Here is a 27,295-nt window from a genome sequence, read left to right on the forward strand (position 1 = left end):
TTAACGTCATCCTCAGTTGTAAGAGTTTGAGAACGTTCCTTCTGAGACCAAGAACAAGACAAGCGTGTCCAATTTCACCACATGTATTCAACAGCGTCGTGGAGGTTCTCATAAGGCGTTTGGGGCTGGGGGTGTGGAGGGAGAAAAAAGAAATTAAAGGATAAACGTTACCCTTATTGGAGGAAGAAGCAAAATTATCTCTGTGTCTGAATCTATATGGGGATGGGATGAGTGCAGGCACAAAAGGAAAAAGATTGAGTGTGAGTCGATAGTTATTGAAATTGACTGATGGATACATTTTCTTCTAATTTTATGTATATTACAAAATTTTGCATAATAAAGATTTTTTAAAATGTTAATTGTTGTAATATTGGAAGAGTTTTTTTTTTAAGCAGTGATAAATATTCCTAGAAATTTCAGATACCTATATATCTAAAAGGGAAAAAGGATGTTTGGAAGGAACCCCATTCCCTTGTGCTTTCTGAGCTGCCCTAAGCAAGAGTCTAATTATTAGGGTCTAAGGCTAGTGGGTGACCTTACACCAGTCAAAATCCACCGCTTTTTATCTGCCCCACGTCTATTTGAGGATGTCTTGTGGACCTATTTACTGATCTTGTTAAGAGAAAACTTGGTATTAACTACTGACAGCAAACACCTTTGTAAAGATCCTTCTTATTTCTGGGCTTCCCCAGTGGCTCGTCAGTAAAGAATTCTCCTGTAATTCAGGAGCTGCAAGTTTGATCCCTGGGTCAGGAAAAATCCCTTGGAGTAGGGCATGGCAACCCAGCTCAGTATTGTTGCCTGGAGAATCCCATGGACAGAGGACCCTGGTGGGCTACGGTCTGTGAGGTCGCAAAGAATCAGACTTGACTGAAGTGACTTAGCACTTAGGTTATTTCTGCTTTTCTCCAAGTCATTCTACCTCATGCTGCTGCTGCTGCTAAGTCGCTTCAGTCGTGTCCGACTCTGTGCGACCCCATAGACAGCAGCCCACCAGGCTCTTCCGTCCCTGGGATTCTCCAGGCAAGAATACTGGAGTGGATTGCCATTTCTTTCTCCAATGCATGAAAGTGAAAAGTCAAAGTGAAGTCGCTCAGTCGTGTCCAACTCTTAGTGACCTCATGGACTGCGGCCTCCTCCGTCCATGGGATTTTCCAGGCAAGAGTACTGGAGTGGGTGCCATTGCCTTCTCTGTCTACCTCATGAGTGATTCCAAACTCCTGCCCTCTCCTTTCCCCTAATTAGCTTATAATGAGCAGAATTAACCCTTCAGGACCTCAGCTCTCACAGCACTGTCCTCGGGGCCCCCTTCCAGGCTGGGTTGACAATAAGACAGTAATCCTCACCCTATCCCTTTCCCTCAGAACCTTTAACCAAGGGTCTCCCCGTGCGTTTGCCTTGAAGATCAGGTGGGCTGGGTAAAGTTCAGTGAATGACTGACTAAGAAGCGCAAAGGAAACTGTGTATCTGTGCAAAACTGGGAATTATAACCCGGAAGCAGAAGCCCCAAGGATTGCTTCCCCTCTGAGCTCACAGACGAGAAGCGAGGTCGCCCAGTCGTGTCTGACCCTTCGTGACCCCACAGACTGTAGCCTACCCGGCTCCTCCGTCCATGGGATTCTCCAGGCCAGAACACTGGCGTGGGTGGCCATTCCCTTCGCCAGGGGGTCTTCCCAAGCCTTTGATGGAACCCAGGTCTCCCGCACGGCAGGCAGACATTTACCCGCTGAGCCACCAGGGAAGCCCCAGACGGGAACGGGTGCCCGTCCCTATCACGAGTACACAACATCGTAGTAGCGGTTAGAAGTCAAAGGCACCGTCACACACACCACAGAGACAAAGGACCACACATCAAGACGACGTTGATAATTCACACAAAGCTCACTGCAGATACGCAGTCCAGGCAAACACTCAAAGAGCGTCACCAGCACCCCCTTCAGAGCTGGGAAAGAGGGCCACCCCTTTACGAATCTGCGCCGTGAGTGTCCGGACAAAGACAAAAGCTGTGCAGTGGAGCAGGCATGCCCGCCACTGACGAGCTCGGGCTGGTGCCCGAGGCTGGCGCACACCGCACAGCATGGGCGCAGAGAGGCGGCCTGCACGGGCACAGAGACGATCTCAGGCGTAACTTTTCTTGTCCTGCCTTAAAATAGGAATTCCACTTCACCAGGGGATTGCTGACTTGATCACAAACTCGCTGAGCACAGGTCTGTATCTGACTCCACCTGAAGCCGCCTGCAGGCCCAGGACGTCCAGGTGCGTGTGGGTGCCTCTTCTTGCCTGGAAAATCCCGTGGACGAGGAGCCTGGTGGGCTACAGGCCACAGGCTTGCAAAGAGTCGGACAGGACTCAGCGACTGAGCATGCATGCACGGTCAGTCACTATCTCATGTCATTACAGAAAAAATGGAAACTTTACACTTTTCAATAGCTTCTCGGTGTCCTTATAAAGTACATCAGATTTAGACATTTAAATTTACTTCTTTGTTTATGATCCAGCTGCTTTTCACCTTTATTCAGTACACTCTTCAGGCTTCTTTTATGTCAGGAAAGTAGAATTCCGTTCAGCCAGAATCATCATTATTCTTTTCTCTCATCACTGTATGAGTTTTGTATTTATTTATGCCTCTCACTGGTCTCTGACAAAAAGAAGTTAACTGAAAGTCACTCAGTCGTGTAGGACTCTTTGTGACCCCATGGACTACACAGTCCCTGGAACTCTCCAGGCCAGAACACTGGAGTGCGTAGCCTTTCCCTTCTCCGGGGGATCTTCCCGACCCAGGGATAGAACCAGGCCTCCTGCATTGCAGGCGGATTCTTTACCACCTGAGCCACCAGGGAAGCCCAAAAAGAAGTTTATTGAGACATTTAACAGATCCTTAAAATAAAAACATCGTTTGTTGTATTTATTTTGTTGAATTGGTTTGAATTTAAGAGTTCTGTCTCCAATCCTCACTGCAGTTATCACTGTGTTCACAGCACACCAGTAAGTTCACCAGAAAAAATAAAAACGGGTGCTGTCCTTACGCGAGTGAGCACCAGGAGATCAAAAAAGCTTCATGATTAATGCATGTGGTTCTTAACATCCCAGCCATCTGTGCTTTCTGGGGTCTGACAGTTTGTTAATAATGCATTAGTGTTTGTATTCCCAATAAGTTGTATGACAGGAAAAGACAACAGAATTGTAACCCACTCATGTCGTCTAAGCTGCACATCAGACATGGGTGACCCCTTCCTTTTCTCCCCCACTCCAGCCCATCCCATTCTTTGGCCACATTAGCCAATCTTCTCTTTTTCAAAGCTCCTGTTTCAGCATCGCATCCATTTATGTTCTAAGGTCACGTTCAATCATTTACAGTTCTCTAGTTTTCTTGTTCTGTTCTGGCTGCAAGCTCCGTATTTGGGGCCTGTAGTCAGTACACCCTGGTCCACTCCATCCAGTCTTTATGGCCGGTGCCCCTGCTGACCCCATAATGCTTGTCAAATATTTTGAATTTCTCTCCAACTCTCGCTGTTGTTCAGTAACTCAGTCGCGTCTGACTCTTTGTGACCCATGGACTGCAGCATGCCAGGCCTCCCTATCCTTTACCATCTCCCGGAACTTGCTCAAACTCATGTCTATCGTTCGGTGATACCATCCAACCATCTCATCCTCTGTCGTCCCCTTCTTCTCCCACCCTCAATCGTTCCCAGCATGCGGGTCTTTTCCAATGAGTCAGATCTTCACATCAGGTGGCCAAAGTATTGGAGCTTCAGCTTCGGTCCTTCCAACGAATACTCAGGACTGATTTCCTTTAGGATTGACTGGTTTGATCTCCTTGCTGTCCAAGGGACTCTCAAGAGTCTTCTCCAACACCACAGTTCAAAAGCATCAATTCTTCGGTGCTCAGCTTTCTTTATTGTCCAACTCTCACATCCATACATGACTACTGGAAAAACCACAGCTTTGACTATATGGCAAATGTTGCCGTGAAATGTAGTCGTGATGGATTAACAGTCCTACAATTCTTTCCTGGAGGAAGGAGCCAGTGCCTAGTGGAGGGGGCTCCTCAGCCCTGTTCTCAGAAGTCACTGAGGTTTGCCCAGCACACGGGAGGAAGATGAGTGGTCCAGGGGTGAACAGCCATGTGGGCGAAAGGAAGAACCCTGCTGGACGTGTGCAGATGGACGGCTGAGAGGCCATGAAAACCACAAGGACGTGCTGAGGCTTCAGCAATAAAATGCAATCAGATCTAATCACTATTAACTTGGTTTCTTTAAATTGAAAATAACTTATTGAAGCAAAGTTGATTTACAATCTTCTGTCAGTCTCAGTGTATAGCACAGTGATTCAGATGCACATATATTACACACGCACAGACACATGCGTGTGTTTAATAGCAGGTCCGTGTTATCTAGTTTAGACATGGTAGTGTGCATCTGTTTATTCCAAAGTCCTAATGTATTGCTCCCGTGCTAATATTTAATTGTTAATATAATGATTGGGTAACAGGATCAAATTCCTTACAGTAAAATTCACAAAATAAAATTATTCCATAATTGTATTGCCACAAACAATAGGGTTTAACACAAGCCCTAAGCAGCCACTCAGTGCTCCACTGGGCCTGAGAGCCAGGTGCTCTGAGCATCGGTCATCAGAACTGGCGAGTGATTCTCACACAGCGGATTTCAGGAAGAGCACCAGCCCCAAACACCCATCTGATGACACTGAACGAGGTCCACCCCCCCCACCCGGCTTGCCAGGGGGCCAGGGCCAGGCGTGCATGTTGGGGGGCGTTAGAGAAAACAGGAGCAGGAAGGCAGCGCCTCTGAGGGTCCCAAGCGTTTTTTCTGCAGCTCCAGTTCGAGAGCTCCATCTGGCTCCTGTCTGCCCTCGCAGTTTCCAAATCCTCAAGGATGCTAACAACAAGGACTTAAATTTTTCTTCTTCTGTTCTTCCTCTGTGTGGAATTTCCAACAATGGAAAATCAGAGCCCAAACAGGTGACCAGGAAGCGCACTCTGCACCCCCACAGGCTGCAGAGCAGACCCGAAGCCTCTTGTCAGGCCCTCTTCCGGAAAGTGGAGACTCACATGCCAGATAGATAATGTAACATTCTTGCCAGAACCAGTGCCCTGCAGGCTCGTTTGCTACCAGGTCACCTCTCCTGCTCAGCAAACGTTCTCCCAAGAGCTGGAAAAGACTGCTGTTTACGAAAGGCTTTGAAGATGGCAAGTAATGCAAGTGCGAACATTATTATTAATAACATTTCAAACCGGGTACATGGAATTTGTGGCTGCACCTGATGACATTTTAATTAAGTTTCTAATTTTACCAGGTGGGGGGCAAAGAGAATTTATTTTTATCTCCGAAGCCTGAAGTCACGTCTGGTTCCGACTGCAGCAGGGTGTGCGCAGGGCACTTGAGTTCCGGCTGAAGAGCTCTGCACATGGGCTCACTTTCTTAATCTCCACAAGCAGGCAGAGAAAACACCGCTGCCCCAGCGTCTCTCAGAGCCCAGGACTCTCCCCTTCCCGTGAGCTGTCACCCGGCAGAAGCTCTGCCATCTTTCCACCTCCTGTTCTGCTGGCCCAGAAATGGGTCATTTCTGGAACCTAAAAAATGCAACAAAATAATGACTATAACAACAACAACAGCAACAGGCTCACAGATGCAAAGAACAGCTGGTCACCACTGGGGAGAAGGAAGCGGGAGGGGGTTAAGAGGTACAACGTATTGGGTATAAAAAAAGCTACCAGGATATATTGTACAACATGGGGATATAGCCAGTATTTTATAGGAGCTACAAATGGAGCAAAGCCTTTAAGAACTGCGAACCACTATAGCCTGTGTAACACTGGGCTTGTAGCTTGTATTAGATTGTACAAGGGTTAGATTGCAATAAAAAAAAAAGCCTCCGTAGTAAATGTGTGATTTTAAAACACGGTTATTTTTACCCAAAATTGGTAAGCCTCCCTCCATATACAGCTTAGATTTAAAAATAAGAAACAATTTTTAGAAAACTTACTGGTTTAAACTAAATATACTTGCTATCTCCAGTGAGTTTTTTAAATTAGAATTAAAAAAGAAGAAGAAAAGAGGAAAAGAAACAGGAATTCCCTGGTGGTCCAGTGGTTCGGACTCTGCCTTCACTGCCAAGAGCCAGCAGTCAGTCCCTGGTCAGGGAACTAAGATCCTGTCAGCTGCACAGCAGGGCCAAAAGCCAAAAATAAACAAAAAGTTAGAAGGAGCTTCCCCGAGTAAGAACTCATTTCAAGAAATTTTCACAGGCTGTTTGCTCAATTTTTTTTTAGTTGTTCATTTAGCAACGAATTTGCAAAAGTCCAACACCTATGCGGCACCATGAGGACTTCTCTAAGCAACGTCTCTGCGTACAGCCTCCTGTATCTGGGGTTCTGAAATGCCATGTCATCTGTTTTGTTGTGAACGCGGTTTATGGGCCTCAGTTTGATTAAGGAGTTGTTTGGATATTATGTTGCCATTCTAAAGATTTAAGATCATGTCACCCCCACTCCTTTCCCTATAATACCTTTAAGACTAATTTCTACCTATAACAATATACCAACTTATCTGTAATGTCAGAGAAAACATTTGTAACATTTACTTTCCATGCACCCTTCCTCAGGAGGCTACTGGAGAGTATATACCATCCAAATAAAAGAAAGAAATCAGGAAATGGGATCCAGAAAACAAGGGCTGGTGAGGGACCAGGAGCCCCCCAGACACTGGAGTGAAGCCTGGGGACAATCCACACGAAGCCTGTCCACAAAAGCAGACGGACGAGAGAAGCAGCTTCCTCGTCTTCTGAAACGTGTCCCTAAAGAGAGGATGCTGTGATGTGACGTCTTGTGATGTCCACAGGACGTACTCTGGCGAAGACGCAATGGTCCACGTTAATGCTGATTTCTAATTATTGTCCAGCTCCTACTTCAGATACCTTCGTGATTCTGTTCACCTTGTTGGAGAGAAGCAAAAATTTAGTTTCTGTTGAAATAAATGAGAACAAGAAATTGCTTTCATGACTTTATTGGTAATTTTCAGCATCACAGAACTTAGCTTTTTTTCCCTGAAAGGAAACTGGATTAACATAATCAATCTCTTTAGTGAGGGGAGGAAAGAATAAACAAGGAGAGAAGAGGATTCTTAGCCATTTTTCATGTATTCTTGCTGAAAATTAACTAAAGGAAAATGAGTAGCTGAGAAGCAAAATTAATCCTGACCAGGCTCATTCTGGGACAAGTACCCCTTTGCCTGAGTACCCACCTGAAGGCATGAGATGGGGCCCCTCTGGGTTTGGGCAACGAACATTTTACTACAGACGGGAAGGGGCTGGAGACCGTGGTCAGTGTGGGACTGTCCTGACCTGCATCTGACACCAGGGGAGGAAAGGGCTCAGAGCGACAGAAGGGACAAAAACCTCAAGGACGCAGAACGGCACAGTCTCCCGGGATGGGCCATCAGACCAGCATGGGACCTGGAATCCGGGAGCTGGTGGGGCGCTCACGGAGTGCTCACGCCAGGGCTGTGCACACAGTTCTGTCCTGCTCTTTGAGACTGGTTCTCACGCCAGTCACGTATTTTGGGTTAAGAGTGATAATGAAATTTAACTTTCCACTTCTGGATACCTGTGTAACGAATCACTAAACCAGACATGGCTCTGCCCGCGTGGGGGGACCTCCCATGAGGAGCCTCATGGGTGGGGTGACCTCCAGCTCACCTCGCAAGGTTGGGAGCATCTGTCCAGTGACTGGCCTGCTTGTTTCCTCCACATGTGCTTGGACAGACTGAGAGCCCGCCCTGTGTTGTGCTGTATGAATGCCCAGAGGCTGAATCTGCAGCGTGGTTGTGTTTGGCGAGCTCACCGTTTATTGAGCAGCTTCTTCTACAAGGGACCGTGCTGTGCAGGGTGGAGTCCTGCGCACCTGTCCGCTCCAGCAGGCACAGACATCTAGACCAGCAGGTCTCACATCTGCTGCGCCCGAGAGCTTTTGAGAAACACCTGCCTGGATCCCGTGCTCCATGGGCTGGTCCCATGCTACCTGGGCTGGAGGAGGGGTCCTGAGGGGCAGATATGTTTATAAACTCCCTGGATGGGAATTCCCCGGCGGTCCAGTGGTTGGGCCCGGGGCTCAATCCCTGGATAGGGAACTAAGATCTTACAAGAGGTGTGGCATGGCCATAAATAAATACATAAAAACTCCTGGGTTAGGCCCTGGCTAGGGCTTAGAAATGCCCCTTTGAACAGGTTAGTAAGTTAACTAAGTGGTTCCAGTAGGAAGTCAAGGGGGGGACTCACTGCCGCTGCTAGGAGGGTGCAGGGAGGAGACAGCCTAGTGGGCTGCAAGGGTGAGTAGGGCTTGGTGGGACAGACAGGGGTGGGGTAGAAGATTCCAGACCAAAGGACTGGGGAGGGGTGTGTGGGAGCCTGTGGGAGGTGTGAGAAAGGGTTTCTCCACCACAGAATTCTAGGACGGATCGGTGGGAGGACATCGAAATAGTCGCAGGCGGCGGGGTGGGGCGGGGGGGGGACAGGGACCCAGCGCCTGGTAGGCAAGGCTGCTCACTGGACGCCACGCCCCGCGTGCATGACGGCTCCTGCCCCGCCCGAGAACGCAACGTGGAAAGCTCACTGCTCTGTTCCGTGTTTGCCCCGATCGGTGCTGGCGTCAGGTTTGTCGCCCGAGGCCCCGGTACCATCACTGTTTTCAAACGTCCCTACGGGGAGGCCCACTTTCTTGCCCCTCCTCCTGTCTCCCACGTCTTCTTCACGTGGGAGTCCGGGATCCGAGCCCCTGCTTCCGCCGGCGCCGGGAAGGCTGGAGGGAGGCGTGGGGGACAGGTGGGCAGGGGCGCGGTCACTGCGGATCCACCTTCCCCGCCGTTCTGCCGCCTCCTCGGTCATCACACCACCCGCCGCCGCGAGGAAGCCACACCGCGCGTGGGTCAGGGCAAGGCCCTGCTGACCCCGAGCTGAGCACGCTGGCCACCGGTTAGCCAGTGGTCTGCGCTTAGCCCAGGCCCAGGCCCAGGCCAATCATCGGAGGCTACGTCAGCACCCTAGCGCCTGATTGCCAGGACTGGGCAGAGCCGGCCCAGTCAGAGTGGAGCTTCCCTTCCCCTTGGACTCGAAGGGAGAGCTGCGCAGGTCCTTGAGTTTCCAGCAGCCTTTTCGCTGCGACCTCCCACGTGGTACTGGCAACATACTCCGTCAACGTTTGATGTCTAAGGTAGGCTGTTTCCAAAGATGACCCTCACAAGTTCTCATTTTTTATGTGCAAGGCTCTGCCCACTCCCCTTGAATCCAGGCTGGCCTTGGACTTAACTTCTCCGGATAGAACAAGGCAGAGGCGATGGTCCAGGATTTCCAAGCCCAGACTTTCAGGGGCCAGGGATCCTGACCGTCTTGGGATCCAGCTGCACGCAAGCTCAGGCTGACCACCAATACAGAGAGAGAGGCCGACTTGCTCTCAGCTCTCTACTCACCCTGCTAAGACAATAGACGTGTGACCGAAGCCATCTGAACGTCCTTCCCCCCAGGCGAGCTAAAAAGGAAAGTCGGCTCAGAAACAATCTCAACCAAGAACAGAAGAAAGAGAGAAACCTTCCCCCAAGCCACAGACCTGAGGAATAACAGCTCCCTGTTGCGCAAGCTCCAATGTTTGTGTGGTTTGATGTGTGTGAGTCGCTCAGTCGTGTCTGACTCTTTGCGACCCCATGGACTGTGGTATGCTAGGCTCCTCTGTCCATGGAATTCTCCAGGCAAGAATACTGGAGTGGGTTGCCATTAAATAACCGATTCACAGCAAAAATTGGACTTACTGTTACTTTAGTGTAGTCTTAACTGGTCTGTTTCATAGGTTTAGACTTGGCATTCTATCAGCCGCCTGCAATGGAAAATCCAGTTCAATAAGGATATTGATTTTCTCTCTCTCAGAGCATGAAATCCATGTTAGTGCAGTGGCCCGTGGTGTCACCAAGGACCCATCTCCTCCCGTGTGTCCATGCTGCCATCCCCACTGCGACGACGTTCCTGTCACATCACAGATGTGGGAAGGCTGCAAGGTGTCGGACATCACATCCAGACCCACAGCTCCAGCAAGAAACGAGGAGCATGTCCTCTTTATGAGCCTCCTTTATGTGAGGAGACTTCCCAGCACCAGGATCCATTGGCTTAAACTCGTTTTAAACCAATTGCAGGAAGAGGCATGGAGTTACCGACATTGGCTTACACAGAGCTGCTTACCCCAGCCATATAGAGGGTGGTGGCTACCTGGACCATGGTGGGTTTCTGCCAGCAATGACAAAGGAGGCAAGCTTGCGGCTACCACACTGTCTACTCCCATATGAAATTAACACTGACCACTGAATAACACAGGCATTCCTGAGAGACACCCAGCCTTTATCCGGCGCCTTGTATGATCTCTATCTGTCTTTCTACTCCCCCCTGCCCCCACAGATGTCACCGTTTGCAAGGTGGTAGGCCAATCAAAATCTGACTCCAGCAGCCGGGGTCCTGGCAGGAGGCAGGAGGAGATTGGGACGAGCATGGCCACAGGACCACCTGCTACAGGGTAGTCACAGTTCCGCGACCCGCCAGGGATGCTGCTCCCCAGGGACTTGCTGACACCACTGCCTGGCTGTCGGAGGCATGGCTCCTGGAGCCCAATGTGAGTTGATCCAACAGAAAAGGAAGCTGGACAAGCCCTGTGGTCACCAAAGGACATGGGCACTGCCAGGCCAGGGTGGGCCCCGTGGGCAGAGGAGGGGAAGGCCCAGCCTCTCTGCTTGGGCTCAGCCTGCAGCTGGTGCCCGGCTGGTGGGCAGAGGAGGGAAAGGCCCAGCCTCTCTGCTTGGGCTCAGCCTGCAGCTGCTGCCCAGCTGGTGAAGATCCGCTGATAATGATGGCCATGGGCCTCCTGGACACAGAGCAGCAGAGAGTGGATTTGGTTGGAAAGTGGAGAATCAGTGAGTCAGCTGACCAGAAACTGGAGAATTTTACTGAAGAAAAGCAGTTCAGAATCCAGGTTGCTTAACCACGACCACTAGTCTCTCTCGCTCTTGTAGGCTTCTCTATCTAATTCCATGTCTGGCAGCTTCTCTTCCACACCAGCCAGGGGGACACTCAGTTACCTTCCTCCAGAGGTGGGAGCCCCACTCCTGACCAGCTACCAAAGGCGTAGTCAGGCCACTCTGGTTTCACAAGTGGCGGCCCATGGCAGTAAGAACGGAACTGTATTCACCAGTCCAGGGCTGGCTGACTGTGGCTGAGAAGAGAAAACGTTGGGAAAACAGAGACACTCCCTGGGGTTGAAATTGAGGTGTCTGAGCCACAGAAAGGTTCTCCTCTGCTACAGGGACAGCCTGGGAGGGCATGCCTGCGGCGCCTGGATGCCCCGAGCTCTGGGCTGGGCCTCCTGGTGACCACCTGGCGCAGCCGCGGGCAGAGGCAGGAGGTGGACCAGATGGACTGGAGGCAAGACAGGCCAGGCTGGTGAGACAGGTTCAAGGCAGATCCCAACCCCTCACCCGCGCAGGATTGCAGGAGCCCGTGACTATCTCAACGCTGAAATCCTGGGGTTAGGGGCCCTGGGTCAGGGAACCTGTGGGGTTTCAGAAAGAATCCAGGTGGGAGAACCTGCGCTCACCTTCGCTCCAACGCTGAGGAGCTGCGACAGTCTGGGGAGCCCCACGGGCTGGCCCCGCCTCACCTGCCAGGCAGGAGGGGCCACGCAGGGGAACAGCGAGCACCCCGGAGACAAAGGCCCGGTTTAGCTAGTCTTCTGCCCGACCCGACCCCTCATTCCCGCCCCAAGCCCCTTCCTCGACTGCCCGATCTCACACCCGCCCTCCGGCCTTGGGGGGAGATTGACTCTTCCGGCCAGACCCAGCTCCGGGCGCACAGTCCCCACCACCCAGGCCCCCGCTGCGGGGAGCGGAAGCAACAGGAGCCGGCCCCCGCCCGCGGGTCCCCGCCCTCCGCCCCGGGGTCCTCTCGGCTGACCGGCTCCGGGGGGCGGGCCGGGAGGGGGCAGGGCCGGGGTGAGGGCGCGGGAGCGGGGCGGGGGCGCGGGCCGCGGGGCGCATGCTCACACGCGCCCGTGACGTGCGCGCCGGGACCGGGCCGCCGGAGGCCGGGCTGAGAGGGGCGGCGGGCCGAGGCCGGGAGGAGGGCAGAGCAGAGCGGAGCGAGCGCGGCGGCGGAGAGGAGGCGCGCGGAGCAGCAGAGCGGCGGCGCGATCGGCGCTCCCAGCCGTCCTCCCCACCGCCCCAGCCCCGGCGCGCGGGCTCCGGCCGCCAGGCGGCCACCTTGCTGAGCCGCCACCCCCGCGCCGGCCGCCGCGGGCCGGGCCGGGCATGAGCGCGGAGGGGCCGCGGCCGCCCCCCGCACCGCCCGGCGCTCCCAGGCCGTGACCCGGGCGGGGCGCGCGGCCACACTCGGGCCCGGGCCCATGGGCGCGCGTGGCCGGACTTGGGGGCGCTGATCGGGCGGGCGCGGCCGGAGGAGCCATGGACCGCTGCAGCCTGGTGCGGACGCTCGTGAACAGATACGTGAGTGCGACCCGCGCGGAGCCGGGGCCGGGACACGGGCTGTACAGGACGGGGCCGCGGCCGCTGGCCGGGGGGCGCTGAAGGACTGGGTGGCCGACCGCGCCCCGGGGGACTGCAGGACGCGGGGGAGGGGGCCCTGTGGGGCTGGCACCTCGGGCCCCGACGGCACGGGCGCCCACCCGCCAGCGCGCCTCCCGGGAGCCCGGCGGCCGCTGGGGCCGCGGCAGCTTAGATGGGCGCCGGGCCGGGCTCAAGTGGGATGCTCGCGCCCGGCCTCACGTGCCGGGTCCGCCCCGGGAGTCGGGAGTCGGACAGAGGAAGAGGCCGCCCCACGGAAAAAGACAGCGGCTTTGCCCCTTAGTTTCGTAACAGCACATGGGGCTTCGGAAGTGAAGTTTGGGAGCTTTTCTCCGAGAGTTACCAGTCGGATCCGAGGCCAGCCGTGGGGCTTCCCGGAGTCCTCGCTGGCTGTGGCCGCCACCAGAGGTGGCAGAGGGGAGGCTGGTTTGGTTTCGCGTCAGCCGAGGGGAGCCCGGGGCGGCGGGGGTGCGCCCGGCCGAAGGAAGCGGCCTGGTCTCCGACAGCCCCGCCCCCGACCCCGCGCGCACGTGGTCGGTCACAGGTTGCCCAAGTGGCGCGCACCGAGGTTTCCGCTAGAAGGGGGCACGGCTGTGGGAGCTCTTCTGGCCTGGGAATTCCCTTAGTCAGTGTTCACGTTTACGAGCTTCTTGTTCACCCAAGGGGAACGTTGAAAGAGTTCTTCCCCGGAGCCTACTCACCAAAGAGGCCTCGAGGGTCGGGGAGCTCCCCTGGGGAAGGGCAGTGAGCCTTCCAGTTGAGTGGGGTGAACTTCTCTGGGGTTCTGGTAAGAGGCCCGGCGGGCTTCCCGTGGGAAAGGCCCCGCTGTCCCCTTAGGGGTTCTTGAGTCCAGATGACAACGTGAGTGCGCACCCCGGCCACCTTCCTGTCTACAGTAGTGAGTTCTGGAGAAGCTGGTGCCCGTGACAGGTCAGCAGAGCTGTTAGCGAAACCGTCCGTGGACGCCGCCGCGAATCAGTGCAGTCGCGGAGAGGGTGGAGGCCCTGCTGACCCGGGGTGTGCTCGCTGACCTCCCAGTCAGTTTCTGTTCTCGGATTCTAAGACTTGTGATGGAGAGGAGCGCCGACCCGGCAGCACTGACACAGTCTACCCAGGAGAGAGGGAGGGCGGGAGGCCTGCCGGTCCCCCTCCTCCTCCTCCCATGGGCCCTCTGCCTGATACATCTTCCCTCCCTGCCTGTTGCTGACCCCTTCATCCTCCCAGCTGGCGGGACGCAGTTCCAATGTTTGTGCTTTTATGTCCTTCAGGTCTTCAGCTCTCTCGTGTCACATCAACCTGTATAAATGTTGGTGTCCTGTACATGCTTATTTCCCCCTTGCTGTGATGTGATGTGTGTGTGTGTGTCACTCAGTCGTGTCCGACCCTTTGGGACCCCATGGACTGCAGCCCACCAGGCTCCTCTGTCCCTGGGATTCTCCAGGCAAGAATACTGGAATGGGTTGCCATGCCCTCCTCCAGGGGATCTTCCCCACCCAGGGATCGAACCTGCATCTCCTGCATTGCAGGTGGATTCTTCATCACTGAGCCACCAGGAAAGCCCCTTGCTGTGATATTAGACTTAAGAAATCCAGTGTCCCCGCGAGCCTAACCGGTGAATGCTCTTCAGTGGACTCTCTCGGCCTGTGCGGTATTTGGTGGCGTCTCTGGGACCCGGTTACGGGCACTATTACTATTTCTGTGTTTCTCCTTCCACGTCTTTTTTTAAACATCTGATCATTTGACTACTTCACCATATTCACATAGAAAGCCATTCATTTTTATGATATTAAGCTCATGTCTATGTTATTAAACTAATTTGGCTTTTTCCAGAAACAGCCAGTCTGTTAGCTTATGATTGGATTATGTTTCAATATGTAGGAATTAATTATATTTCCTTATACTGGAGGGGAAAAAAGACTGGGATTGAATATTCATATTTCTTTGTGATTTCTGTATGTGACTTATTCTATAAGTGCAAATAAAGTCATATCCTGTTCCAGTCTTGTGGTCACAGAGTCAGAATTTCTAGGACAGAAACCTTTTCATGATGATGCCTCAGGGTTGCCAAAGATAAAGGAGTCCTTGGAAACCGTTGCTAGGTTATTTTATTCTGGGTTACTTCCAGAGAGGTAGAGTAGGCGAGTGAAGGAGATAATTCTGTTCCAGGTTAAGCCAGGTATTTCCAAAGCTGGCATCACTGGTTGTGAGCCTGGATGCATATAAGCCACATAGAGATGTGCTGAACTCAGAAATGGCAAAGTGCTTCTGTGCCGTGAGCTTTTTAAAAAAGTGTTAACAAAGTGGATGCAAAGCTAGTGTTACCTCCTGAGAAGAGATGTGAGGGGAGACGTCCAGTTTCAGAGTCTCCGGGCGCCCACCTGGGTTGGACCTGGCCCGCCTGGTGGTTTGCCTTTCTCTGCCTCAGTTTCCTCATGTAAGAATGAGTCCCCGATCCAGAGGATTGGCACGAGGGTTAACTGCGCTGACACAGGCCGGGCAGAGGGTGGTGCCCGGCGCTGCGAGGGTGCTCAGTGCCCGAGTCACTCATCAGATGAGACCGGATCGGATCAGTCGCTCAGTCGTGTCCAACGCTTTGCGACCCCATGAATCGCAGCACGCCAGGCCTCCCTGTCCATCACCAACTCCCGGAGTTCACTCAGACTCACGTCCATCGAGTCAGTGATGCCATCCAGCCATCTCATCCTCTGTCGTCCCCTTTTCCTCCTGCCCCCAATCCCTCCCAGCATCAGAGTCTTTTCTAATGAGTCAACTCTTCGCATGAGGTGGCCACAGTATTGGAGTTTCGGCTTTAGCATCATTCCTTCCAAAGAAATCCCAGTGCTGATCTCTGGTTGGATCTCCTTGCAGTCCAAGGGGCTCTCAAGAGTCTTCTCCAACACCACAGTTCAAAAGCATCAATTCTTCGGCGCTGAGCCTTCTTCACAGTCCAACTCTCACATCCATACATGACCACAGGAAAAACTGTAGCCTTGACTAGACGAACCTTTGTTGGCAAAGTAATGTCTCTGCTTTTGAATATGCCATCTAGGTTGGTCATAACTTTCCTTCCAAGGAGTAAGCGTCTTTTAATTTCATGGCTGCAGTCACCATCTGTAGTGATTTTGGAGCCCCCCAAAATAAAGTCTGACACTGTTTCCACTGTTCCCCATCTATTTCCTATGAAGTGATGGGACCAGATGCCATGATCTTTGTTTTCTGAATGTTGAGCTTTAAGCCAGCTTTTTCACTCACCACTTTCACTTTCATCAAGAGGCTGGTTAGTTCTTTTTCACTTTCTGCCATAAGGGTGGTGTCATCTGCATATCTGAGGTTATTGATATTTCTTCCAGCAATCTTAATTCCAGCTTGTGCTTCTTCCAGTCCAGTGTTTCTCATGATGTACTCTGCATATAAGTTAAATAAACAGGGTGACGATATACAGCCTTGACGTACTCCTTTCCTTTTCGTATTTGGAACCAGTCTGTTGTTCCATGTCCAGTTCTAACTGTTGCTTCCTGACCTGCATACAAATTTCTCAAGAGGCAGATCAGGTGTTCTGGTATTCCCATCTCTTTAAGAATTCTCCACAGTTTATTGTGATCCACACAGTCAAAGGCTTTGGCATAGTCAATAAAGCAGAAATAGATGTTTTTCTGGAACTCTCTTGCTTTTTCCATGATGCAGCAGATGTTGGCGATTTGATCTCTGGTTCTTCTGCCTTTTCTAAAACCAGCTTGAACATCAGGAAGTTCACGGTTCACATATTGCTGAAGCCTAGCTTGGAGAATTTTGAGCATTACTTTACTAGCGTGTGAGATGAGTGCAATTGTGCGGTAGTTTGAGCATTCTTTGGCATTGCCTTTCTTTGGGATTGGAATTAAAACACCTTTTCCAGTCCTGTGGCCACTGCTGAGTTTTCCAAATTTGCTGGCATATTGAGTGCAGCACTTTCACAGCATCTTCTTTCAGGATTTGGAATAGCTCAACTGGAATTCCATCACCTCCACTAGCTTTGTTCGTAGTGATGCTTTCTAAGGCCGACTTGACTTCACATTCCAGGATGTCTGGCTCTAGGTCAGTGATCACACCATCGTGATTATCTAGGCCGTGAAGATCTTTTTGGTACAATTCTTCTGTGTATTTTTGCCATCTCTTCTTAATATCTTCTGCTTCTGTTAGGTCCATACCATTTGTGTCCTTTATCAAGCCCATCTTTGCATCAAATGTTCCTTTGGTATCTCTGATTTTCTTGAAGAGATCTCTAGTCTTTCCCATTCTGTTGTTTTCCTCTATTTCTTTGCATTGATCGCTGAAGAAGGCTTTCTTATCTCCTTGCTATTCGTTGGAACTCTGCATTCAGATGCTTATATCTTTCCTTTTCTCTTTTGCTTTTCACTTCTCTTCTTTTCACAGCTATTTGTAAGGCCTCCCCAGACAGCCATTTTGCTTTTTTGCATTTCTTTTTCTTGGGGATGGTCTTGATCCCTGTCTCCTGTACAGTGTCACGAACCTCATTCCATAGTTCATCAGGCACTCTATCTATCAGATCTAGGCCCTTAAATCTATTTCTCACTTCCACTGTATAATCACAAGGGATTTGATTTAGGTCATACCTGAATGGTCTAGTGGTTTTCCCTACCTTCAATTTAAGTCTGAATTTGGCAATAAGGAGTTCATGGTCTGAGCCACAGTCAGCTCCTGGTCTTGTTTTTGCTGACTGTATAGAGCTTCTCCATCTTTGGCTGCAAAGAATATAATCAATCTGATTTCGGTGTTGACCATCTGGTGATGTCCATGTCGCTGATAGCTGTTAGCAAAGCTCTGTCCCTGGTGACTGGCCAGGAGAGGGCAAGTACCTCCCTGGGTCACCTGCTGGTCAGTGTGGGCGTCCTGCTCTGGAGCAGTGTGTGGGCTCAGAGGGGACTCAGGACATCTGGACACAAGGGTGCTGAAGACTGCAGGCCAGTGAAAAGCCTGCCGTGACGTCTACTTGCAGAATGACGCGGCCCTTCCTCTCCACGCCTCACCGCCGGGAGGTCTGACTGTGCCGCTTGCGTCATTGTGTCCCTGGACTTTGGTTTCAGTACTTTAGCCTGGATACCTGCTTGACCAGGTTTCTGCTTATTTGTGTCTCACAATTTTTGCTTTCTGGGGTATTACTTACCTTTTAATTTTAAGATGGGCAAAACTTCCTTAATGAGAGTAGATCTGTTTTTGAAACAAACGGTTACATTAAGATTTTTCTGTATAAGGAAAAAATAAACGCTGGTCCCTGGAGAGCCTCAAGCATGGCTGTATTAGAATGCTTTGAAACTTGTAAGAAATTCACCACTTATCTGCATGTGTGTGGGTCTGCTCTTGGTTTTTTTGACCACCAAATGGCTTGTGCCGTGGACGTCAGTGTTGGCCGCTGCTGCTCTAAAGGCTGACGTTCATCTGATGAGTCTTGGCTTTAAAAGCTTTAAATGCCACCTGCCTCGGAGCTGCCTTCCTAAGGCTGCTTCTCATGACACCCTGGGGCCTCCTGTGCTTCAGAGTCTGCACCCAGGACGCTGAGGTGGGCCACCTGAACCGCCCGAGGCCTTCGGTGCTTGAAGTTGGTGACCCCAAGGCCGGCCAGCCCCGCCTGCGGAGCAGGGCTGTGCTGCAGTGTTCAGTGTTGGAACACGCCTTTCGAAGCAACTGCCTGATGTGTAATTTAACCCGTGTCCTGGCTATTAAGTTAGATTCCTCCCATTGTCTGCCTGTTTGGGACAAGGCATCTTGATGTGCTTGCTTTCCTGCCTGAGGGCAGATTTAATAACCTGGGGGAGGGGAGGGAGTTTAGCTGACTGGGTTTTGCTGCAGAATCTTTAGGGGCGAGCACGCCAACCTCAGTCCGCAGTTGCCTGGAATGGCTTGGAAGCCCCTGAGCTGCCGCTGGCTCCGTGGGGAGGCCTCTGTTTACGGCTGTGCTGGGCGCTGGAGCCTGGACACGTGCTGACCCTCGTGCGGGGCAGTCAGAGTGCAGATGCCCAGGTCCCAGACTCAAATGCTTTTTTAACCAAGTTAAATGCAGGCAGAAATGCTATTTATTTGCAAGGAAAATCAATAAAAAGCCATTTTTTACATCCGTAGAAATTCAACAGGCTTGAACAAGGGATTGCTTTTACTTGGATTCTGGTATATGAAAAAAAAACACAGTTGTTTGTGGAGGTCAAAGTTCAGCATCGGAGGCTCACAGGTGCAGGTGGAGACCTGGCTCAGGCCTTTGACTGAGACCATGGGCATCTTCCCGCTTGAAAGGGACCCCCTTGATGTGGTTTCCTTGCGGGGGGAGCACCGTCAGGATCGGGGGGCCACTGGGGTGCCCTGCGGCCCAGGGAGGTGCTCTGTCAAGGGTCTGACGCCGCTGGCAGCCCCAGCTCCTCCGCGGGACTGCGTCCCCTTCGGCCTCCCCGAGTGGACGGTGTGGAGGGTGGTGGCCCCCCAACTTGGTGGTGAACGGCGGTCCCCAGGGAGGAGGCCCACCCTGCAGCTGCTGTCGGCACCCTCCTGGTTTGGGGCGGTGACCTGGTCTGGAAAGCTGCAGCTTGTGTTCCGGGCCCCCGCCCGTCCCCCTTTGCCCTGAGCCTGCACACCTCCCTTCTGCAGCGGCATCACCAGCCCCGTGACACTCCGTCGTGCCTTTCAGTTGCCCCTTGTTAAAGCAGACTTCCTTGACCCCACGGCCCCTGCCTGCGTCCCCACGTCTGTGTCCTCCAGGGACTCCCAGGCCTGCCTCCTTCCTCCCGCAGCGCCCGTGTGTCAGCCCGTGGGCGCTCAGCCTGAGGCGGCCCACCGGGGGTCCCCCTTCTGCCCTCACCCCCAACCTCAGCCACACACAGGGTCTCTGCCTGACACCAGGTGAGGTCGTGAAGGTCAGACAAGCCAAGAAAGGTTGATGGTGGGGCCAAGCAGGGAGGGGCAGCTCGTGCTCAGAAAAGCTGACCTCCTTGATGGTGCTCAGAGAGACTGTAAAGGCGGAATGTGGGGGTGGGGGCCGCACGGTGGTTGACTTTCTTCCTAAGGCCTGGTGGCTTGTGACAGGGCGGTGCTCTGGAATCTGTGCTCAGCCCGTGACCTTCCCCCACCTGGGTGGGGTCTTAGTTCCGAAGGACTCAGAACTTGCTGTGGGTGAGCCTCAAGGGCACTGGCCTGGCCCCAGGCTATATCCTGACGGCCCCTCCCTGGTCTCTGCACCCACTCCCTGCCCTGATGAGTCTGCCCTTTGGTTCTTCAGGGAAGGTCATGGGGGCAAAACAGTGTTCCCTCAAATAAGAAGCAGCATGGGATGCAGAAAGGATCTGTAGCCCTAGGGCCCCAGAAGTTCCTTCTGGGCTTTGTAGTTTTGTGTTCCCTGATGCACCCTGATCAGCTGGGAGGCAGGGAGGGCCTGGGTTGCCGTCCAAGTGTGCCGGGGCTGGAGGCTGCGGGCCTCTGAGCCTCGATGTCTGGCGGGTGGGTCCAGGCAGAGAGGGGGCTGAGCCGGTCGGCAGGCCCTTTGCTTGGGGCTGGCGCCCTGTCCTCCCCGTCAGCGCCCTGCTGGGAGGCCTGGGTGCCCCCATGGCCGCGGCTGCAGACCCCCCCCCTGGGCCGGGACAGCTCGTAAACCTCTGTCCAGCGGTCAGTTCCGCCTCTCACCACAGCTGTTGCTAAGACCCTCGAAGGTGCGCCCTTGGGTGCTCAGGTGCTTGCAAGGACCTGAATGGGTTAAGGACAGGCCTTGAAAGGCTTGTTGAGGCCATTTCACACCTTTGGAGTCTCCTTCCCTGGTAGTTTCTCAGAACAGTGAGGAGGAGGCCAGGGAGGTGTGTGGTCCTGCCCCTCTCCTGATAAACCCCCGGGGAGGAAGTGACCTCCCCAGCGTCACAGCCCAGGGTCCCCTCGCATCTGGAGGGGCTTCCTGACCCCGGGAGCTTCCCCCACTCTCTGTCTGTGGTTCTTTCTGTCCTCACGGCTGATCCTCCGCCCACAGGGACCCCAGGACTTGCCCCCTCTTTTCCTCGCATCCACCCCTCGGACCCCCGCCTGGCAAGGACCCTCTGCTGGGGTCTGGTTGTGAATGGGCATTCTTACCTGGCCCCCTGGGGGTCCTGGAGCACACAGTGCAGAGCCTTTGGCTCAAACGCTTTCTATTTTCTGGGCAGGGCGGGGGAGGGGGGGGCGGGTCCCCAGTGCCGCTAGTCTCCTGAATGCTGAGAACCTTGTCTGAAAACAGGAGGGGAACTGGCCCTCTGATACGGTTGCATCAGACACTCTGTGGCTTCAGAACTGCCTGAGTTTATGGCCAACATTGAAACGCGGCTGATTGTGTCCTGGGGGTAAAGATTCCGCCTGATAACACAGGAGACTCCGTGGAGAAGGAAATGGCAGCCCACTCCAGTATCCTTGCCTGGGAAATCCTGTGGACAGAGGACTGGCGGCTGCAGTGCTTGGGGTCACAAAGATTCGGACACGCCTGAGCGACTGAACACGATTGTCCCCGAGTGCCCAGATTTCCCCACTGTTTGGACAAAGGTGTGACCTGGCCGTCTGGCGCCGGGTGGCTGCCCTTCATGGAGGGCTTGGCGCCCTGCCCTGCGGCTGCCCTGCCTCCCGACCCCTGTCTACCGAGGGTCCAGGCTTCTCCAGTGGGGTGGACCCCTGAGCCCAAACCAAGCTTTGTCCGTCGGTCAGTGGGTTAGAAGCACCCGATGACTGGCCGTCGGGAGCGGAGCCCGGGCCCCGCGTCCCCTGGTGTGTGTGCTGACGCTGGGTGGGGAGCGGGTCCAGCAGTGTCCCTGGCGGGAGGCTCACTCATGCTGCGTGTGGACCGGAGAAGCCCGCCGTGGCCGAGTCGGAGAGGGCTCTGCGCTCCTGCCTTGCCTGTCCCTTCGTCACCTGGGCGTAGGCCAGGCCAGAGCAGGGCAGCGCTGTGGGCAGCTTAGTCGTTAGCTGCCTCTTCCAGCCAACCCTGCACGTACTTTCCCTACCTTTTTAAGTGGAGACGGAGGAAACTCACTGCCTCCGGGCCCCCTCCTCTCGAGAGGACTGTGCTGGTAACATTCACACGTACGTGCCCCGCCGTCCTGCCGTCTGGGTGTCTGTCAGTCACGCTCTCAGGATAGAGCTCGTCCAGATGGATCCATTTCCAAGTTCTCGCTCTGCAAACGTTTAACTGCCTCCCACCCTCCTGAGCTTCTGTGGGCAAGATGTTTCCTGTTTCTCTGTGGTTTTGTTTTGCCTTTGGTGGGTTTCAGAGTCCACGCACCCCCGGGGAGTGTCTGACAAGGTTTGGGCGTAGGCGGTGGAAGGAGCCGGTTTTCCTGGGGGACAGCTGTGTGTCCGCGTCATCCAGCCGCAGTCTGCCCCCACACGACGCACCAGCTAGCCGCAGCTGTCGGGGGAGTCTGCGCCGTCTGCTGTGTGTGTTTTGCGGGTAAAACATGTTAACCGAGAACATGTTAACCGAGGTGGGTGGCTCGGGCAAGATGCTGCTGACTTCCGGTCACTTTGCTTCTGCCGTGCTGACCCTGCGCCTGCCTCGCGGGCTCTGTGACGGGGCAAGGCTGGGGTTCCTGGCGCCTCATCGGGACGCACGAGGCTGGCTTCCGTTTCCCTCCCCTCTTACCTGCCAGGGGAGGCCTGCGTCTGTTCCAGGACCCCCTCCCATGCCGGCCTGGGTGTGGCTGCAGGCACCCAGGAGCCTGTGGCCTAGGAAGATGCGTAGGCTGCTGGTGAGTTTCTGTGGGGCTCGTGGACACTCCTGCGAGCACAGCAGACGGGGGGGCCTGGGTCATCCAGCCCGCTGCTCTTGGCCGCGCCCCAGGGGTAGCCGGCCACCCCGCCATCCACATGGCTGAGGGGCTCCCTGCCACGTGGACGGCGGCGGGCCTTTGCTTTGCCCACCCAGTGTCCTTTCTCCTCCACGTCTCTGTCATGGTCTGAGGTTGGAGGCCCGCCTGAGATGTGCGTCATGTCAACACACGTCTGGTCGTTGAGGATGTGGAGGCTGAGAATGTGGCTGAGGAAGGCGGCGTCCTCGGGTGAAAAGCTGGCCTCGATTCCGGGGTGGTTCTAAGATGCTCGTGGCGGGTCCGTGAACCTCGGTGGTGGTGGGTTTAGCGCCGGCATCTAAAACACGAAGCTGTGATGGGTCCGTGCCTGTCCTGGTGTGGGGCTGGGGCCACAGCGGAGCCCGGTTTCTCAGGCTTGGGGCTGCAAGTGCGGCCCAGGGCTGGCAGGCGGGTCCGGTGAGGCCAGACGGCTGCCTTCTCCTGGCCTCAGGCGGCTGCTCCTGGGGTGGGGGGCAGAGTGAGTGATCTCTGTCCCTCGTCCTGCGAGGACACGGGCCCGTCAGGGACAGCACCACCCTTACGCCCGCGTTTCATCTCCACGGCTTCCCCAGGTCCCGTCTCCACCCACAGTCACGGTGGGGGTTAGCGGTTCAGGGGGCACAGTTCCGTTTGTGGCTGAATACTGTTCAACTTGGTGCGATTCAGATTGTCAGTACTCACACAGGTAGAGAACCACAAAGGAGGCAGTTTGAAAAAGTGCATGGACTGTTGACTGTTTTATCAAACCAAAAGAAGCATTCCCAGAATCGGGGGCTAACAGAGTAGAGGTGCAGCAGGAACGGTCACTCTTCTGGGCTGTGGAGCGGGTTTTGGCCGTTGTTAGCGCTGAGAGACCACGGTGCCCACCGTCCGAGCGCTGATCCGTCAAGGGCCTGTGTGTTCCTGTCTTTCTCTTTGCCTTTTTACTGTGGGAGGCTTGGATTTTTTGGTCTTCTAACTTTATTGAGTCTTTCAGTGGCTAAGTCAAAGACCGCTCTTGGTAAGTGTCACACTGCACTTGAAAACACGTGGGTTATTTTAAAATATCTTTTGCTGTTGATTTTTCACATAGTTTCACAGTGATAAGAGAACAGACTCTGTGATTTCAGCACCTTTAGACGGTGAAATTCTTGCACCTGGGTTTATGTTCTCGTCCCTGGAGGTGGAAACGACAACCCACTCCAGTATTCTTCCCTGGAGAATCCTGTGGACGGAGGAGCCTGGTGGGTACAGTCCGTGGGGTCACACAGAGTCGGACGAAACTGAGCAACTGAGCACACTCTAGCACTAGCTAGGAGGCTTGGAAGCAGAGTGGTGGTTGGTGTCAAGTGTCGTCTGGGTTTGTTAGGACTAAATCCGCAGCGTCTGTCTCGTTGACCGGACAGATGTCCCCCACGTAACTGGATTGGGCGGAGGGGGCTGGGAAGTGGCCGGTCCCCGAGTCAATGGGATCAGCTTTAGGGGCTGTGCTGTCGGCCTGCTCTGTGCAGGGCAGCCTCCTCACCTCCAGCAGAATCGAAACGGGGTGGCTGGAAGGTGACCCCAAGCTGTCGCTAGGGTGACAGGGACGTGACTTCTCTGTGGGCCCAGGATGTGGGGTCACCCTGCTGCCCACGCATGCTGGGCTTTCGTGGTGACCTGAGAGTTCCCAAGCCAGCGCTGAGGAGCTTTCCTTCCTAGGTCTCCCTGTAATCGCAGCCTGGTTCTCATTAAAAACTTGCTCAGGCTGTTACACAGCCCTGTCGGAAGAGACCCTGATACGGCGGGGAGCTGGCCCGGCCTCTGGTGCTGGGGGCTGGCCCTGTCTGTCTGATGCCGGGGCCCTTGTCAAAGCCACAGGACCCGGGGTTGGGGGAGCGCCCCCTCTGTCTTCTCTGAACTGTCTGTTCAGTTGATGGAATCTGCCCCTCAAGATCAAGTTTATTTCCAGGCCGAGTGTGTCTGCCCCTGCCCTGGGTGCCGGCCTTGTTCCTCCCACCTGCTCCGGACAGACCCCGCTGTCATGAAAGGAGGCGGCTAAATTTACAGGCTGGTCATCTGTTACGTAATCTCCCTCCTTCAGAGAAAAGAGGATTTCCTCCAGCCTATTTTCAGCAAAGGATTAGGGACAATGAAGTTCTGCCATGGGAGCGTCATCTGGATTTCTGTGTGATTTTTCAGGAGGGCCTCAGTGTCCTGCCCAGAAAACATGAGTTTTTAAATCATGGAATTAAAGTTATTATTCCCTGGAACAAAGTGATGGGGCGATTATTGGTGCAGGAGATAAGTGATCTGAAGGTAAGGCAGGCCTGGATTTGTCCATCCTTTTCATGTAAAGGATCTGAAAGGGACGGACCACTTGCATGCACGTGGAGTGATTTAACTTCCCTTTTCTCTTTAGGAAGTGTTTGGAAATAGTCATTTTGATTTGGATCGAATAGATAAGCCATTAAAGTCGTAGATAACCGTGAGGTGTGTCCGCGCACTTTTTGACTTGGGGAGGCACCTGAAGGCAGTGTATGTGTTAGAAAGCTGGGGTGACCGTCCTGTGGTTAGAGTCTGCGTGTGTCCTCACGTCTGATACTGTCCAGCTCTTCCCACTGTTTTTCTGACATTGAAGCTCAGGTGGGGGGCAAGCCTGCGGATTCTAGCAGGGGGAGGCGTGTGACGAGCTCAGTGCACACTAGGTGCTCAGCATTGCTGTTCACCAGATGGTTGTTGACACTCGCTGTATGCACAGGGGACACTGTGGAGGGCGAAGACGGCAAATAGGCACGCAGTAGGCTGGCTGCGTGTCGGGCAGGGCTGGGGATGAGAAGGAGACGGGCAGTGGGAAGGAAGGGGAGGTGACAGGAGCCGGGTCTGGGGGGACGGGGTGGCTCCGGGCCCCGGAATCACAGGGCTGGGGGTCCAGATCTGGGGGGACGGGGTGGCCCCGGGCCCCGGAGTCACAGGGCTGGGGGTCCAGATCTGGGGGGACGGGGCGGCTCCGGGCCGGGGAATCACAGGGCTTGGGGTCCAGATCTGGGGGGACGGGGTGGCTCTGGGCCCTAGAATTACAGGGCTGGGGGTCCACGGAGGCCAGAGGCCAGCCCAGCGCAGCAGGCCTCGGTGGACAGTGGGGGCGGTGTGGCAGAAATGGTGTGTTACGGTCACATTATACAGTAGGGCCACGTGGCCGCCCCTAAAATTCCATTACTTAAAACATGGAGTATGTATGTTACCTGTGATAAAGGTTTAAATTTGGTTTAAAATCATCAGGACCTGCTGTAAAGCACAAGGAGCTGTACTCAATACTCTGTAAGGACCTGCAGGGGAAAGAATGTGAAAAGAGCGGCTGCGTGTGTATGCACAACAGACGCACTTTGCTCACCCTCGAAACTAACACAATGTTGTAAATCAACTGTATATTCCAATAAAAGTATAAAAAAGGAATTACATGGCAAAATGAAGATGTGACATAATAAATTAGGATGGTTGTAACATTACAAAGATGCATTGACCTAGTGAGTGAATGTACCGTAGGTTGGTTTATGGGCAGTTTTTTTTTTTTATTGTGGTAAAATATACATAAGATTTACCATTTAAACCATTTCCAGATAGGCGCATAATATAATCCATTGGCTTTAAGTTACATTTGCATAGTTATCATCACCATCCGTTTCTAAAACTTTTTCATCTTCCTAAATACAAACTGATTTACGGGCTGTTTTAAGTAGTTTATTCTACATTTGATACTGTTTATCTTGCTTTTTTGGAAGCATTTTTTTTTTTTTTAATCAATGAAAAAGATCTTATCAGGGTCATGGGAAGACTTATTGAAACCTAAGCATTGATTAAATTTTAATGGAAAATGTACCCTTGGCAGGAGGGTTTTTTTTCTTTTTTCTTTTAAATAATTGGTGATGGTAAGCTTTATTAAAATTTAAGTACTTGAATGTGAGGATTCATTTGGGCTTTATGTTTTGCTTAATATGTATTTGTTGAGAACAGCGAGTGGTGATTATTGCTCCAGAGAAGAAAACCTGATACTTGTCATTAAACAAGTAATTCTGTAATGAGACAGAATATCTCATAACTAAGAGTTATATCTAGTTGGCAGTACACTCAAATAGTGTAGCTCATAATGATGTTTGTTTAATGGTGTTAGAAAGCCATATGCTTTTCTCCTAAGTGCATTGATAATAGGAATTATAGCACTTTATGAGAAATTTTCTTCCAGAAACTACAGTCTGTTGATTGACTGGATCAGATAAAGTTTCTGTTTTGAGTTTATCTATAATGTTTATTCTTTTACTATCTAAAAAAAAAAGATTAAGAAATGGATGAAACTTAAATTTGAGGAATTTTTTTCTGTAAAATTGTTGGGTCTGTGACAAGCAGTTTCCTGTTATTTCTGCTCCAAAGGTGATATGACGTTTTTTTGTTGTTGTTCTTAAATTGAAATTGTTTGGTTTCATAAATTGCTGTGCCACTTTTTAGACAGCAGCATGGTTTCAAAAGCACGAAGCCCCGTTCTTATTAAGTACTTAATTGATTAACAAGAAACGTCGTTGTAAAGTTGAACACTTCTGTCTCTTAAACAGTGTGGCTCGTTAAAAGCCGCGGCTGTCAGGAGCCGGCGAGGTGCCCCGGTTGCGCGTTGTGGTCCTCGGAAGAGCTGGCTGAAGAGTAAAGATGAGAGAGTGCGGTGCGCGTCCTCGGCGAGCTCCGGCGTCGGCTTCCTGAAGACGGCCGCGTGGCCTCCCTCAGCCGTTACCCGAGCACGTGGCAGGGGCGTCAGGGCTGGGGGCGTGGCCTCCTTCAATCATTACCCGAGCACGTGGCAGGGGAGTCAGGGCTGGGGGCGTGGTT

The 27,295-nt window shown here is 53.2% G+C and overlaps 1 protein-coding gene and 1 long non-coding RNA gene across 6 annotated transcripts in view; both read left to right on the forward strand.

The window, feature by feature from the left end:
* The first annotated feature begins 4,360 nt into the window (after positions 1–4,360).
* LOC113902575 lies at positions 4,361–7,013 on the forward strand. Its single transcript, XR_003513867.1, has 2 exons — positions 4,361–5,222; positions 6,625–7,013. It is a non-coding gene; the product is annotated as an uncharacterized LOC113902575 (long non-coding RNA).
* A 5,393-nt stretch (positions 7,014–12,406) lies between these two features.
* ATP11A (ATPase phospholipid transporting 11A) overlaps positions 12,407–27,295 on the forward strand; it is a 104,703-nt gene continuing 89,814 nt past the window's right edge. For all 5 annotated transcript variants that reach the window (XM_027558013.1, XM_027558018.1, XM_027558015.1 and 2 more), the window contains exon 1: positions 12,407–12,548. In XM_027558013.1, coding sequence (XP_027413814.1) covers positions 12,507–12,548 — 42 coding nt within the window. In that variant the 5' untranslated portion in view covers positions 12,407–12,506. The remainder of the gene's footprint in view (positions 12,549–27,295) is intronic.

This window comes from Bos indicus x Bos taurus, chromosome 12 (genome assembly GCF_003369695.1).
Source record: "Bos indicus x Bos taurus breed Angus x Brahman F1 hybrid chromosome 12, Bos_hybrid_MaternalHap_v2.0, whole genome shotgun sequence".
Classification (NCBI taxonomy): Eukaryota; Metazoa; Chordata; class Mammalia; order Artiodactyla; family Bovidae; genus Bos; species Bos indicus x Bos taurus.